This window comes from Caretta caretta, chromosome 6 (assembly GCF_965140235.1).
Source record: "Caretta caretta isolate rCarCar2 chromosome 6, rCarCar1.hap1, whole genome shotgun sequence".
Classification (NCBI taxonomy): Eukaryota; Metazoa; Chordata; order Testudines; family Cheloniidae; genus Caretta; species Caretta caretta.
In genome coordinates, this window is record NC_134211.1 from 68,600,669 (window position 1) to 68,617,804 (window position 17,136).

The 17,136-nt window shown below is 45.0% G+C and overlaps 1 protein-coding gene across 1 annotated transcript in view; it reads left to right on the top strand.

The window, feature by feature from the left end:
* The first annotated feature begins 7,020 nt into the window (after positions 1 to 7,020).
* The window catches only part of LOC125639120 (cytosolic phospholipase A2 epsilon), a 65,094-nt gene continuing 54,978 nt past the window's right edge, over positions 7,021 to 17,136 (top strand). Inside the window, exons 1-3 of the mRNA XM_048855660.2 lie at positions 7,021 to 7,131; positions 7,530 to 7,616; positions 14,793 to 14,862. Of these exons, the coding sequence (XP_048711617.2) occupies positions 7,021 to 7,131; positions 7,530 to 7,616; positions 14,793 to 14,862 (268 nt within the window). The remainder of the gene's footprint in view (positions 7,132 to 7,529; positions 7,617 to 14,792; positions 14,863 to 17,136) is intronic.

Below are 17,136 nucleotides of genomic sequence, written 5' to 3' on the forward strand. Positions count from 1 at the left end.
CCTGTATTTAAGAACATGTTCACTTCTTCACTTTCATAGATGTGCACTCCGGAAGGATTACACTGTGCATGCACTAATAAAGAAAACACCATGAGAGGGTTTCTATGCAACCTCTTTTTGCTGGCCTGGGTATTTTGAGGGAATGTGTCAACACAGTTGCCCCTTTGAACACCCCGCCACTGTGTTTTCTGGTCCAAATCTTAGTACACATCTGCAATAAAGATTTAATAACTCATGTAGCTTGCTACAAGTTGTCTCTGTTATAATAAAATGTGCTTTTATTTTATGGGGAGGTTTACTGTGAACTCAGAAGAATAGTCAGCAGATGGTCTAACCAAAACGTTTGTTGTATTGGGGGAAGAGCCGAAACTAGAAGTCTTTGTGTGTATGTGATGGAGAGACTGGGAGAGGGGTTGCAGCTACAGAGCGGTTAGGCAATGGGGATGGGAGGTAGGAAAGCCTTGGATTGTTTGCTTGAGAAAATCTTGGGACAGATTAATATGGTGTTTCCAAAGACCAGTGCAGAAGTGTGGGACTGACTGTGCAGGTTCCTTGATCACTGAGGGAAAAGAAATATGTGCGCTCCCAGGGTGCCTAGTGTGTGGACTCTGGGTGATCCCTGGATCACACGGGTGCAGAAGTTAGTGGGAGAGCATGGCATGGAGATTGCTCTGCAGGTTGATTTGCCTCTGTGTGCAAATTGTGAAATACGATGTGTACAACCAACTAAATGACTACTAACTCCTGCCAATAATGTATCTTTTCCTGTTAAAAAGACTAGGCAATCCAGTGGCAAAACTGACCAGAGTTAAGCTTGGTAGGTGGTATGTTGACCCCTTGCAGAATGTTGAGTAGAGCAGCACTCAAATTTCAGAAAACTAAGAAATGCTGAATTAAGATTGTCCATGCAACCTTAACTCTGCCCTCTTCAGCAATGCCACGATATGCCCATTAACACACATCCCTTTACTCTACCAACCCCACAGTTGCTGAAATATACAAACTCTTCCCCTCCTTGTACTACTCATTCCCTCACCCACCCACAGGATTCCATGTAACACTGTTAAAGGACAAAAAGTTTTTTAAAATGTTGCCCTGGCACCTTCCCTCTGTTCCCCTCAAACTAGCAGTAGCCAAAGGGAATTATTTGCATACTCTCCAGGTGCAGTCAGTGTGTTAGTTGCACCTACATTAAATGGTGGAAGAAGGGCGTATTGGGATGTAAGGACACAGGTGGCTTCATTTGAGGTGTGTGATAGAGCTGTGATTATGAGATGAGGAAATCTGTTTTGCACCCTCCAATGTGTGTGAGGAAAACGAAGAGGTGCATGTATATCTTCAGGATGCAGTATGCATGGGTGGCAGGTATTGTTGGCCAGGGGAGGTTGAGCCTCCTCAAACAGCCAGGTGTGGCCCTGCCCATGCTCTGCCCCAACGGTGCATCCTGCTCTTTCCCCGGGGCCCAGGCTGGGGCTGGGGTTAGGGTGGGCCAGCCTCAGCTGCCTGTCCAGCGCTTTGGGCTGGGGGTGCTGGGGCTGCACTGCCCGGTACTCTGGGGAATGGGGGCTCTCAGGCTGGGGGTGCCCCCCTGGTGCTCCAGGCCTGGGGGCACTCAGGCAGCAGAGGGGGTGTGGCCAGAGGACGCAGTAGGGGGATCAGGATTTTGGCAGGGCGGAGAAGTGGGGCTGGGGTCTAGCCTCCCCAGATGGGTGGTTCACATGCCACCCATGGCAGTATGCATCATTTCTATGCAGAAGTGTATAGGTTACGTCAGTAGCAGGGCATAGGGCTTTTATGACAAAGGCTATTGTCAGCAGAGAGGTGGAATGCAAAAGGATTCTAATGCTTTAATGATGGTGTCATAAATATAAAGGGAAGGGTAACCACCTTTCTGTATATAGTGCAATAAAACCCCTCCTGGCCAGAGGCAACATCCTGTTACCTGTAAAGGGTTAAGAAGCTCCGCTAACCTGGCTGGCACCTGACCCAAAGGACCAAGAAGGGGACAAGATATTTTCAAATCTTGGGGGGGGAAAGGCATTTGTTTGTGCTCTATGTTTTACGTGGTTGTTCTCTCTTGGGTCCGAGAGAGGCCAGACAGAAATCCATCTTCTCCAACCCATCCTAATCCAAGTCTCCAATATTGCAGCCAGTATAGGTAAGCCAGGCAAGGCGGATTAGTTTATCGTTTGTTTTATGTGAATTTTCCTGGTGTTAAGAGAGAGGTTTATTCCTCTTTTCTGTAACTTTAACTTTCTGTAACTTTTGCCCAGAGGGGGATCCTCTGTGTTTTGAATCTGAATACCCTGTTAAGTATTTTCCATCCTGATTTTACGGAGATGATTTTTACCTTTCTTTTTTTAAAATAATATCCTTCTTTTAAGAACCTGACTGATTTTTCCATTGTTCCAAGATCCAGGGGGTTGGGTCTTTGATGATTTTGTAGCAAATTGGTTAGGATATTATTCTCAAGTCTCCCCAGGAAAGGGGGTGTGTGGGACTTGGGGGGATATTTTGGGGGAAGACGTCTCCAAGTGGGCTCTTTCCCTGTTCTTTGTTTAAAATGCTTGGTGGTGGCAGCATACGGTTCAAGGATAAGGCAAAGTTTGTACCTTGGGGAAGTTTTTAACCTAAGCTGGTAAGAATAAGCTTAGGGGGTCTTTCAGGCGGGTCCCCACATCTGTACCCTAGAGTTCAGAGTGGGGAAGGAACCCTGACAGATGGTTAAGTGAAAGTGTAGGTGAGATGGTATCCTGTACGTGTAAGGGAGCGGTAAAAGGCTGTGAAGTGGTTCTTAAACTGTGAATGTGTAGTATTCTTTCTCCAGAGCTGGCTAAGGATCTGGAACTTCCTGAATCTTATAGTGCCAAGGGCCAGTGTGGCTAAGTGCATGCAGAGGCATTGTTCAAAGAGTGTAGAGGGAAGGTGGCATGGGGAACCTTCTCATTCCATTTTTATCCCTTTTTTGTTCTGTAAAAGTGCTAGATGGAATCCTGTGGGTGAGGGTGAATCGGTTATGAAAGCTGGTGAAGAGCGTGTACATTTCAGCAACTGTGCAGTTGGCAGAATAAAGGTATGTGTGTTAATGGGCATATTTTGCTCAGTTCAGTGTTCTGCAAGGCAATGACATACCACCAAGCAACTTTAGCTCCGCAATAACATAGTTTTTTGCCATTGAATGCATTTACATTTAGTACTATTTGAACATATTGTTTGCTTGCACCCAGTTTACCAAGTAGTCCAGATAATACTATATAAGTAACCTATCCTCTTCATTATTTACCGCTCTTCCAATTATCGTTTCATCTGCGAACTTTATCAGTGATGATTTTATGTTTTCTTCCAGGTCATTGATAAAAATGTTAAATAGCTCAGGGCCAAGAACCAATCCCTGCAGGACCCCACTAGAAACACACCTCCTTGATGGAATTCCCTATTTACAATTACATTTGAGACCTATTGTTTAGCTAGTTTTTAATTAATGTGTGACATATTAATTTTATATCAGTCCAGTTTTTTAATCAAAATGGTGTGCAATACCAAGTCGAATGCCTTGCAGAAGTCTAAGTATATTAGATCAACACGATTATCTTTATCAACCAAACTTGATATCTACCTAGATGTATTAGATATGTTTTTAATGACACTTACATTATTGTTCAGAACATATAATCATTCAGCCCACTCCTTTGAGGTGCTGAGAGATCCTTCCAATTTACTAGCCCCAGCCCAGTAAATTCTACTGGTCTTAATAGTAATGCCATATTACCGTGTTACTTGAGTAGAGCTGGGCAAAACTTGGAATCTCTGTTCCAGGTGAAATGCCGACATTTCAAATTTTGTTTTTGTTCTAATTCGGAACAAAAATAAAAATTTAGAAATTTCCCACAAAATAAAATTCTAAAGAAAAAATTAATTTCAGGTTGAACAAAATGTTTTGTTTTGACAAACTAGAAATAGTTTGTTCTACTTTAGAATGTTTAAAAAATATTTTATTATATAATATTTTAAAAATTGAAACAGAAAGTCATTTCAATATGTAAAGTCGAAACGTTGCATTCTGAAAATGGAATACTGACCAAAATGCTTTTCCAATTTTTTTTCTTAATGAATTTTGTCAAAATCAGCACATTTCCATAAAAGATTTTGACTGTGAAAGAAATGGCATTTTCCAAAGGAAAAATGTTCCACTGGAAAAATCTCAACCAAGTCTAGAGTTGAGTGCTTTTGTAGACCTCTGCCTGGAGACACCACTTGGTATGTGAATTGGTACCTACCCTGCAAAGCCATCAGATGTCTGGGGTATATGCCAGGCTGGTTACTCCTGAGGGCATTCTGTGGCAAAAAATTAAAAATACTGTGCACAATATTTTAAAATTCTGCAAGTTTTATTTGTCAATAAATAAATGCAGAGGCTCCAGCATGGCAGTGGGGAGCACAGACGACTGGCTGCATAAAGGTGGGAGATCACCACACACCCCACAGCCCCCCTCCCCTCCCCCACCCTTAGGACATAGATTCAGCGGTGAGGCTGTACCCAACCCTGACACAGCACAAGGCCTGGGCCTGCCCCAGAAACACCCAGGGGCCCTGTCCCTCTGCAGCAGGCACACCAGGTGTAGGGCAGGCAGGCTCAACCAGGCAGAATCCAAGTGTGGAGGGGCTGCTTGTGGGGAGATCCAGGTGTGGGGTGAGAGGATTCTGTGTGGGACAATCTGGGTACAGAAAGCTCAGTGGGGGGGTCTAGGTGTTGTGAGATCTGGATGCACAGAGGCTTGTTGAGGTGGGTTCCAGGTGCAGGGGCAATGGGACTCTGCAGGGGCTTCCAGGTGAAGGTGGTTGGGGCTCAGCTGATGAGTCTGGGTGTGCGGGTCTCAGCAGGGGGGTCTGGGTGCTGGGGGAGTGGGACTTGGTGGGGTGGAGGTCTGGGTGCAGCTGGTTGGGGGGCATGGGAGTCTGGATGTGGGGGCTCAAGGTGGTGCAGGGGGTGGGGCTCCCCAGGGTGGGGGTTTGAGTGCACAGAGCTCAGTGGGAGGTGGTCTGGGTGCAGGGGTTGAGGTTCAGTGGGGTGGGGTTTGGGTATGGAGGTCTCCGGGGGTTCTGGGTGTACAGGATGAGGCTTGGAAGAGGTGTCTGGGTATGGGAGGTACGGATGCATGGGGGTTGGGCAGATGGGGGAGCAGCTCCCCATACAGTGACCTCTCCCTGGGCAGCTAAGGAACGATGGGAACAGGAAGCCGAGGAGGATGCCGAGCTTCCTACAGCTGGGAGAGGTTTCTGGAGCTGGGTATGACACAGCCCCAGCCACTCCTTGACGCTCCTCCTCTCCTGCCTCCAGCCCAGCTGGGACTAGCAGCTGATCCCGGCTCAGGGTAGGAGCCACTGACTGGGGTGTCCCCCATCCCCCTGGTGATTTACCTCTCTGCCAGCTGCTCCAAGTGCCTGAAATGTTGTACCTGCACAGCTAAGGAGTGGTGTGTGACTGCTGTTGTAGCATCCCTTTGCTTCCCTATCAGAAAGTCATTTTTCTGTGGGAAAGCAAAGAAATCTGTGGGGGACATTAATTCTGCGCATGCGCAGTGGCGCAGAATTCCCCCAGGAGTAGCTGGTGTGTCACGTTACACTGAGTGCAAAAATATATACATAGTCTTGGGCCTCACAGCATGGACACCTGAATTCCACTGGACCAGGGCTGGCACTATATTTTGCCGCCTCCAAAAGTTGTTCAGGGGAGTACTCAGCCAGAGTAGTGTTCGTAGTGAAGCCGATACAAGGGAGCTGCCCTTTAAAGGCTGAAACCTGAGGCTCTATAGTGGCCAGCCATGCAGGAGCTGTACTGGAGTGATAGCTCCAGCTTTTGGTTATTGGTGTACGCAAATGTGTGAGTGCATAGGGTGCCCTTAAAGACACAGAACTCTGTGCCCCTGAAAATCACACAGCTGCAGCTCACAGCTCGTGAGGGGTTGTGTGACTAAATCACAATCACAGGTGCCCATAAAATTTGGTGTCCTAGAAGGACACCTGTGTGGCATATTCCTAATGCTGCACCAACCCCTGCCCAGCAGCAGCTCCTCCTTCCCTCGCCATTAAAGAAGTTCGGGAATTGAAGATAGGGAAACTAGGGAAGGACTTGGGCTGTGGGGTGACCTTCAGGGTTGAAGCAGGGGTGGAATCCAGACTCAAAGGGAATCTTGGGGACAACCACAGCTAAGGGGGGACCTTGTAATGAAACAGCCTCAGAGGAGACATATTCATAGGGAGGGTCTTGGGAGGACAAGCTTTTGGGGGACCCTGGAGGGGACACAAACTCAGAGAAGGGCCTTAAAGGGAGACTTGGAGAGGGAAATTCAGGGGGACATAGGGTTGGAAGGAGCCTTGGAGAGATGGAGGTATTTTTGGAGGGAGAGGGAAGAGAAATTGGAAATTTGGAAGGCGTGAGGGAGGGGGAATGTTTGAGGAGAGAGAAGTGTGTTCAGGCTTATTGATGGTGGAATTGTAGGAGGTAAATTATAATGGCAGGAGTCAAGGGGATGCCTGTGGTACTATGAAGGAGGTCTGTGTCTCCCTCAGCTTTGGTGACAGTTATTCCACTGTGCTCCTTGACCCCCAGCAGGTGATCTGGGAGGGGGTGGAGCCAAGCTGGCTGGACATTGGGCAGGGGACAAGTATCAGGCCTTCTCTTAATGGCTGTAGCAACTTGCTCCCACTCTCTGTCCTCATTGCAACAGGAGAGCAAAAGTGGGATTTGAATCTCAAAGGAGTGGCACACTGCTTCCCACTGCTCCCTGTATGGGCAGTGCCTAAAAACACAAAGTATGTGCCCCTTTGGCCTCTGCATATCCTGTTCCTCCATCACTTCAGTTGCAAAAGAATATCCCGCTCTTGCAACAGACTTGCTCTTATTGTGAGGAAAGTGGGCGGGGATTCTTTCTGTTAAGAGAATCACAGATGGGTAGGGCTCTGTGTCAATATGTATACAGCACCTACTCAGCAACCCCGGCTGATTTCAAGTCTGCACATATGTTTCAGGAGTCACTGCCAGCTGTGGAACCTAGTACTCAAGTACCATTGATAGTGCCTGACTTGAATGTAGCAGAGACCACAATGGAATCACCTGCTGGCTTCCATGAGGTAAGAAAAAATAAATAAAACCAAATAAGATTTGCTGAGACCCTGATTCAGAACTGCACAACCGAGTGCATGGAGTTTCAGTCCTGCCTTATCAGGCAGGGTTGCTGTTCCTCTGACATCTACAGTTGTGAGGAGTTAGCACTCTTACCATATTTTATAGAAATGGTTGACACTTCTGTATTTTTTTTCACTTTTTTTCCCACTTTTACTCACAGCCTTGTCAATAAAAACAAAAAGGAAGTACAGACTAACCTGTGCCATACTGGGAGTGAATAAGCAGCAGCTCCACACTTTGAAGTCAAAATATGATGCTGCAATTATGAATTTATATTGTGAAATTGGAAAAATATTTTCAAATATTACCACTTGCCCATTCTTGCTTCTTTTCCCCCTCTCAGGACTTAAACAGCAAAACAGACCCACTGGGAAATGTAGGAACTAAATGGATGAAGCAGCAAGCAGTACAGTGGGATGCTGACTATAAGGTACCATAAAATAGACAACATTTTGGGGAGAATAAATAAGTTTATGGATCTTTTTGAGGGCGAGTGGGGGCAGGAGTTTTGAGATGAATTTACTAATTATCAAAGTGTTGAATATTTAGTGATATTAGGTTCCAGGTTGAAATTTCCTTATGTTAATCATCTGAATCCAGAGCTTAATTTGTGCCAGGGCTTACCAGGGCTGAGTCCTGGCACCTCTAGTCTTGGCAATTCATCACCCTGACACATCTGGGCTTGCTGCACCAGTTATGAATGTAAAAAAATTGTTTGAGCCCTGGCACCTAATTGCTTGAGCTCCAGCATCTCTTTCATTATAAATTAACACTATCTGAATCCAATCATTCTTTTGTGCTATATTTCTCTCTGTATGGTTTGTAACAGGCAACATATATTAATTTCATAGCTTCATTACTCCTGAGGGCATTCTGTGACAAAAAAATTAAAATTCTGCACCAAAATATTTAAAATTCTGCAATATTTTGTAAATTTTATTTGTCAAATAAATGTGGAGGCTCCAACATCGCATTGGGGAGCACAGGCCACTGGCTGCACAGAGGTGGGAGATCACTCTGCAGCTCCCCACCGGGACATGGACTCAGTGGTGAGATTGCACCCAACTCTGACACAGTGGAAGGACTGGGCCTGCCCCAGAAACACCCCAGGGCCCTGCCCCTCCATGTCAGGTGCACCAGGTGTGGGCAGGCAGGTTCAACCCAGCAAGATCCAAGTGTGGAAGGGCTTAGTGTGGGGGATCCAGATATGGGCTGAGAGGGTTCTGTGTGGCACAACCTGGGTGTTGGTGGCTCAGTGGGGGATCCATGTGGTGGGGGGGATCTGGATGCAGAGGGGCTTGTTGGGGGGTTCTGGGTGCAATGATAATGGGACTCTGCAGGGGGGATCCAGGTGAAAGTGGTTGGGGCTCAGCGGGGGAAGGGTCTGGGTGAGGGGGGGGATAGAGCTCAGCATGGGGGTCTGGTTATGGGGGGTTCAGTGGAGGGGTCCAGATGCTGGGAGAGTGTGGGGTGGAGCTCAATGGAGTGGAGATCTGGGTGTGGGTGGCTCATCGGGGTGGTCCAGGTGCAGGGGGAGTGGGGCTTGGCAGGGGGAGTTCTGGGTATGGGGAGTGAGGCTCAGTGGGAGGATCTGGTTTTGAAGGGGTCTGGATGCATGGGGGTTAATCAGATGGGGAGCAGCTCCCTGAGCAGTTGAGGAGTGATGGGTGCAGGAAGTGGGGGAGGGGGTAGTTAGTACAGCTTCCTGCAGCCTGGGGAGAAATGTGGGGATGAGTCTGACCCAGCCCTGGATGCCGTGCAGGGGAAGAGGAAGTCCTGTCTTTCCCAGCCCAGCCGGGACTAGCAGCTGAGCCCGGCGCAGGGTAGGAGCCACCAGCTAGGTCTTCCCCAGTCCCATCCCCTGCCCCAAAGTGATTTACCTCTCTGCCAGCATCCCTGGGAAGGGAAAACATACTGCTGGGGAGGGTCGTATGACCACTCTTGTGGCTTCCCTTTGCTTCCCTGTCAGAAAGCCATTTTTCTGTGGTGAAGCAAAGAAATCTGCAGGGGACTTGAATTCTGCACATGTGCAGTGGCACAGAATTCCCCCAGGAGTAACTATCATAGCAGTGGGTCTGATTCTTGGTTCACTTGTATCATTTTTACACCAGCATATCTGCACTAACTTTAATCGAGTTACTCCTCATTTATACTAAAGTGAAAGGAGAATGTGGCCCAGTATCTCACATTCATAACACGATTGTTTGAAGTCCTTTGTATTTTTAATGATAAACCCCAACTTCCAAAACAAATGTTCCTTCAAGCTCTGCTGGAAGAAAGTCATCACAATAAAAGGCTTCTGAGGGAAGAAAGTGGTGATGCCTGCAGGATTGCTTGGAAATCAGTTATAGATGTAATTTGTGTTTATTACACATTAGGAATATCAATGCAAATATTTCTGTCCATTGCTGGATTGCTTACTGCTGGCTATGCATTATATACAGCTGTTGCCTCAAAGCAAAACTGGATGGATTTAAATGAAAAGCTATCTCAAGTTCACTAATGGTGTCTATAATAGAATGTGACTCAGGAATATGACTCATGGGAAATGTGGGGAAATTGGCCTCTTTTCTGTACAAGAAAAGTTTAAGTTCCACAGAAATCCATAGGGTATAAAATATTTGTTCATATAATTTCAAAAATTGTCCAAAACTATGTAAATCACTATCAGTAGAGTTACTCTGGCAACTTCAATGGAGGGAACTTCTCATTTTAAAAGTCTAACTGAAAGCAGACAAATGGTGACAAGTTACCTGTTGGGTCTGCAAGTTGATGTAAGTGGGAACATAACATAATTTGCACTGATCTGGCATTCAGTGGGTGTGTATCTTGCATGCTGGCTCTTAAAAAGGGGATGTAATATAGCTGGAAGAGCAACTAACAAGGAATGTAAAACCTGGTCTTACAACAGTTTTTGTACTGCTTTAACTGTATCTGTTTTGAAATGTCCTTTTGTTTTGCAACAGACACAATTAAAGTGGTACAACCCCCTAGTGTGGATGCGGATTCAGGGATACAAAGATGCTTAGAATAGAATAGCTTAAGCTTCTGAACAGATACAGTTAAACCAGTAGGAAAACTGTGTGTATTCAGTACAAGGCTCCTCCCCATCACTTCAACTCTCTGCTCCTCTTCTCACAGCCTCATCTAAATGTAGCAACTTTAGTAATGCTCAGAATTGCCACCCCCAAGCATTTAGCAATCATGAGATTTTTTTAAAAGTAATACCCTCCCCCCCCCCCCACCCCCCAAATATATTTGCCTCTGGCTTTTGAACCGTTTGAATTCACATTTTCAAGTTTTTTTCTGCCACCATAAGAGCTAGAAACTTTTTTTTTTAAATGAAAGCAGTGAGTCTTATATAGTCACATAACTCCAGAGGCTGAGGCTTTAGGATAAACACCAAATATGGTGAGGCTTGAGGTAAAATTGCAGGAGTTGGCAGCACTGAATTCTTGAATTGAAATTCTGAAGTCCCAGTGTTAACACTGGTATGAAACAAGGTCAAACATGTTCAATTTTCCATAGTAAACTATGAAGGACGGTTGGTTAAGGCACAGGCTTGTGAGATGGGAGATCTGGATTCTATTCCCTGTCTCTGCCTCAGACTTCCTGTGTGACCTTGGGCAAGTCATTTTATGTCTGTGTGACTCAGCTGTCCATCTGTAATATGATGAAAATGCTTACCTGACAGAGGTATAGGGAAGCTTCCTGTGTTAATAACAATATTTAGCCCAAGACATAAGCCAAGTAAAATGGTGCAAAGCTCATCTAACTGCAGAGCATAATACAATGAAAGGCTTATCTATATGCACAAATGTTTGCCTGATTTCTGGGTATGGTTGAGGTGGTCAATTACTGCCTGTTGTAGCACGATAGTGATTGTATTCATTTTAGGAAAGCATGCCCAGGTCTGTGGCATTGGATATATAGGAAGTGTGACCATTTACAGAAGAAATCCCACTTGTCTTTTCTGTCTAATACATTATCAGAAAGTTTTAGCCCTGATCTACACTAGGACTTTAGGTCGAATTTAGCAGCGTTAAATCGATGTAAACCTGCACCCGTCCACACGATGAAGCACTTTATTTCGACTTAAAGGGCTCTTAAAATCGATTTCCTTACTCCACCCTTGACACATGGATTAGCGTTTACATCAGCCTTGCTGGGTCGAATTTGGGGTACTGTGGACGCAATTCGACGGTATTGGCCTCCGGGAGCTATCCCAGAGTGCTCCATTGTGACTGCTCTGGACAGCACTCTCAACTCAGATGCATGATTGTTTGCCGTTGCTCTGACGCAGGGAGGGGCGACTGACGACACGGCTTACAGGGTTGGCTTACAGGGAGTTAAAATCAACAAAGGGGGTGGCTTTACATCAAGGAGTATTTCAGGCAGGACTTCACGGAGGGTTCCAATAAGAAATGGTGCACCTAAGTTATTGTTCTTATTGGAACAAGGAGGTTAGTCTGGCCTCTGATTGATACATGGCTAGATTTACCTCGCTGCACCTTCTCTGTGAGTGACTGCAGTGTGACCTAGAGGAATGAGTCCCCTAGACGGGGAGCAGGGCGGGGGGGTGGTTTGCAAATGAGTACAAAACAAATCTGGTCTATTTCTTGTTTTGATCCACTCCATCTATCTTTTACATCTTTGGCTGGCAGCAGACGGTGCAGAAGGACTGCATGCCATCTACATCTCATGGCTGCTTGGCAGAAGATGGTACAATAGGACTGCTAGCCATCCTCATCTCTTGCCTGCCCGGCAGAAGATGATGCAATAGGACTGCTAGCAATCCGTATCACCTGCCTGCTCACCATAAGGTGGTTCAATAGGACTGACTGCAGGACTAAAGAGAATGACCTGATCAAGTCACTCCAAATTTAGTCACTGCGCCCATGTCTGCCCAGGCGCTCCTGATCGACCTCACAGAGACGACCAGGAGCACCTCGGACATGACGATGACGGCTACCAATCCTATTGCACCGTCTCCTGCCACAAGGCAATGGGTTGCTGCTGCTGTGTAGCAATGCCGTACCGCGTCTGCCAGCACCCAGGAGACATACGGTGACAGTGAGCTGAGCGGGCTCCATGCTTGCCGTGGTATGGCGTCTGCACAGGTAACTCAGGAAAAAAGGCGTGAAACGATTGTCTGCCTTTGCTTTCATGGAGGGAGGGAGGGAACGGGGGCCTGACGATATGTACCCAGAACCACCCGCAACAATGTTTTAGCCCCATCAGGCATTGGGATCTCAACCCAGAATTCCAATGGGCAGCGGAGACTGCGGGAACTGTGGGATAGCTACCCACAGTGCAACACTCTGGAAGTCGACGCTAGCCTCGGTACTGTGGAAGCACTCCGCCAAGTTAATGCACTTAATGCACTTAGAGCATTTTCTGTGGGGGGACACACACTCGAATATATAAAACCGATTTCTAAAAAACCGACTTCTATAAATTCGACCTAATTTTGTAGTGTAGACATACCCTTATTGAGTCATGTGAAATCCCATTAGGGCTGTGAAATGGGCATTAACTGAGGTTCTCTTTGTCTTCCTTTAGAACTTTTGAGTAGCTATTTTTGCCTTCTTGTATGTTTGCCACTAACACGAGGAAACACACTGAAGCAGTTGAAAATGGTTGTTTCTATCTAAGCTGAGGCCAGCTCATAATTATTACAAAAGGCTCCTTCCATTTTGGGGGGGGGGTTAGTGGGGTTTTTTTTGCGGGGGTGGGTGGGTTATTTGTTTGTTTAAGGCTTTATTTAAAGGGAATGTTAACCTCCAGTGGGGTAAAAGTCCTAGGAGCATGAAGGAACTGCTATTTCCATTAATAGTGCAAATGGCTAGGGTTCCTGGTTTCAGGAGATGCTATTTTGTTCATGGCCTTTGGTAGGGTAACTTTAATGTCAGCCATTTTGCTGGTAGGACTGGACCATATGCAGCATTTTGGAATGAAAGAGCAAGATCTCTCTAAATTGCCCTCCCCTATAAAGAGTAAATCTCATTTTCTCTTGTCTTGGAGACTGGCTTGTTAAAGGACTACCAGCCCCCTTCAAAGTGATTCCTATATCTTGGAGTAGGATGAATAGGGAAGATCACTGCGTATCTCTCCCTCCTTTGAAGAAGTACAAGGAGGGAGATGGAGAGGCTTCCTGGGGGGGAGGGATAGCTCAGGGGGGGAGGGATAGCTCAGTGGTTTGAGCATTGGCCTGCTAAACCCAGGGTTGTGAGTTCAATCCTTGAGGGGACCATTTAGGGATCTGGGGCAAAAATTGGGGATTGGTCCTGCTTTGAGCAGGGGGTTGGGCTAGATGAACTCCTGAGGTCCCTTCCAACCCTGATATTCTATGATTCTATGATTCTATGACTTGGGCTCGTGCTATGGTGCTAAAAACAGCTATGTAGACATTCAGGCTCCGGCTGCAGCTCAGGCTCTGAAGCCTAGGGAGAAGGATGAGCTTCAGAGCCTGAGCTCCGACTGAGAGGCAACATCTACACAGGTGTTTTCAGTGCCATAGAGAAAGCCCATGAGCCTGTATCTGTTGACCTTGGCTCTGAGACTCAGTGCTGTGGGCTGTGTAGACTGCAAGGCTTTGGCTTTGAGATTTTCCCTTTCTGATGGGTTATTGGCAGAAAGCAGGAGAGGCTGAGGTTCCAGACTGAATCTGGGTGCTGTGGAAACACAAGCCAGGAAGACTTTTTAGAACGACATTTTTCGGACTTACTCAAGGCCCCACACAGTCATAGAGAAAGCCCAGACCACACAGAGGGAAAAGCACCATCATCCAGTCTACACTAGGACTTCCACAAGTGCTAGGGTGAAGAATTCCTTACCATGCTGAGAGTAAAGGAGGCCTAAGTGGCAGGCCTACACTACAAAGAGATTTGCTATGATTAGTTGCCACTCACCTAATACAGGAGAGAAACTAACCATGTGGTCTGTATTGGTGGCCACTAGTTCTTACAAAATTAAAATTCTACCTTTTGAAATAAACAAACCAAAGTTTCTCTAATTTTTTCTCCTTTCATCAAAAAACTGCATAAAAAGTAGAAGCCTCTAAATGGGCCTTGAATTTGATTCTAAAACACCACAGGATTTTCTTAAACCATCACACAAAACCAAAGAGAATATTCCTGATTTTGTTTAATCGCGATCTCATGCTGGGATGTTTTAGGTACGAGAGACAATTTCAATCCAGAAACTGTCTTAGATTATTAATATATGAAAATTGTATTGTTTGCTAATTAAGGTTCCTCATCTGTGAGTTATTTCTTTCCTATGCCTTTCTTCTCTGCTCTACATCTTGCCTGGGCAGCTGAAGAGTTTGGGGTCCAACAGGAGTGATTTTTGTGAAATGGGGGATGGAGTTTCGGTAGGGAAAGTTCCATCTATTACTGAGTTATGTTAAGGGTGGAGTTTTCTGGGATTTTTTTGTTGTTGTTGTTGTTGAGTGGGTCTTATTTTTGACCAATTTGTTATTTTAAATAGGCTCCACGAGTAGCCGTCGGGCTCCTTTTAATGCGTTGTTATAAATTACAATAAATAAAAACATTCCATATGATAATGTTCACACATGTATTTTATGTGTCATTTTTCTACCAAGGAAGCATCGCTTTGCTACTTGCTCACCGTAAGAATCATACGAATGAGAAATCTTCCTCAGGAAGACTTTTGTGAGTACCTTTACTGTTCCTTTGGGGCTCCTCATAGTTCTAGAATTACTGAGAATACAGATGAGCAACAAGGGCAATTCATTCGTGAGGTAACTTAATTCCAAGGATGAATCTGACTTCAATTAAATCAGCAGAATGAGTAAAGCAGCAATGAATTTGGCCATATGTGTGTTGTGAAATGGACCCGTGCACCCAAATTATTTCCAGAGAATATTATCTAGGGTCCAGTTCCATGAGGACAAATAACTGTATTGTTACCCAAATACAGTAGAAGTGCAGTTTATCACAGATACTTGGAGTAGTGAAGAGTGTCTGGGCTATCATGAGTGTTCAGAATATTGTCAAACTATAATCAGACAATCAAATTATTATCATTATTAATTATTATTATTTATTATTTATTTGTATTGTAGTAGCGGCTGTCATGGAGCCAGGACCCCATTGTGCTATAGCTGTGGGACTGTGGCTTTTTGGGCTTCTAGTAAAGTGTTATTAAACAATTCCCAATTATCATTCACATTTTCCTCATTAACTTCCTCCTCACGGCTGTTCTGGCTCATAATTGTTCTCAAATTTGTGGAAATTGGCCCTTTGAAAACCCCAAGTATATATATAATTGGTCTGGACTTTATTCCTTTTCCACATTATAAATGTGATCAAGTCATGATCACTTGTACCTAAGCTTCCATTAATTTTTATTTCTGTGATCAATTCCTATTTATCTGTCAAGATGAGGTCTAATATAAAATTCCCCTGTCTCAGATGCAACACTTTTTGAGTTAGGAAAATGTCATCTATATAATATTTAGAAATTCCTAGGATGTTTTAGTACTGGCAGCATGAGAGATCTCCAGCATGTGTCTCTCAAATTGAAGTCCCCCATGATCATGCAGCTTTTTTCCCTACACATTATAAATAGATGCATAAGTAGTCAGTCATCCTATTCCCTAGTGTGATTTGGTGGTCTGTAGCAGACCCCAACTAATACCCTATCTTCTGCTTGTTATGTGTTAGAACACTGATCCATAAACACTCAAGATACTTTTTTCTGAGTTATCAGTTATTTGGAAACAGGTAGTGCCATTTTGACAGAGTGCATTCCCGCTCCCCTTTTGCCCACTTGATCTTTCCTGAATAGGTTATAACCATTGATTTTAACATTCCAGTAGTGTGACTCATCCCACCAGGTTTCAGTAATACCAACTAGACTGAATTTATGCTCATAAATCAGCAATTCCAATTCCTCTTGTTTGTTAGCCGGCTCCTAATATTGCTGTTTAGGCAATTAAAGAATTTCTTCTCTTCTGTCCTTAGGTTCCTTGATTAATTTTGTTCTAAATCAGTGCTCACATCTTCCCTTTTTTACCCTCCCCTATTATTATTATTAGTTTAACGCCCTCCTGATATTCTAGCCAGTCTGTCCTTGAGGAGATAGGTTTCCCTTCTACTAAGGTGGACACCATCCAAACTATACAACCTCCCGTAGAAGGTGTACCAATGTTCCACAAAAACAAACCCCTCCACCATACATCACTTAGTCAGCAATTCACTTCCAGAATCTTCTGCCTTCTGTCTTCCTTTACTTGTGAGACAGGAATGATTTCGGAGAAGATTGCTTGGAATCAACTGCCTAGGAGCCAGGAACCACTTCAATCATTCACTCATAATAATCAAGAGTTCTCTTGGAACTTTTGTCCCAGATAGTTCTATATACCACAGAACTGATTCTCCTGAGATCATATGGGGTTTACATACAAACCAGTTCCTTGGAAAGTATATAAGACCTAGCAAGTCAACTGATGTCTCGATGCCTCAGTTCCTCCTCTGTAAATTGTGGATAATAATACTTCCTTTGTCACGTCTATTTAGAATGTAAGCTCTTACATGTGTTTGTACAGTGCCAGGCCTAAGGGGGCCTTGATATCAATTAGGGTCTCTAGATGCTACTGTAAGACAGCTTCTAATAATCACAAGATATGGCCAGAGGAAGTGACGCAAATATGTGCTGAAAAAGAACCTTGCCCTTGTGACTGAGCTATCCACAAGCAGGAACCTACAGCAGCAAGCAGATTAGTTTGGTGATTGTTTAAGTAATACCTGGTTCATTAGGATTTTTAATGAGACCAGTTAGACAAGAATTAAAAATGAGGCTGAATGATTTAGCGGTGTGAATAATTGATTGTAATCAAGGACACATCTGAGGTCTAGTCCGAGCTTAACTGCTGACTCACTCTGTAGCCAAGGGCTACATCTATCTCTGTTTCAGATTCTATC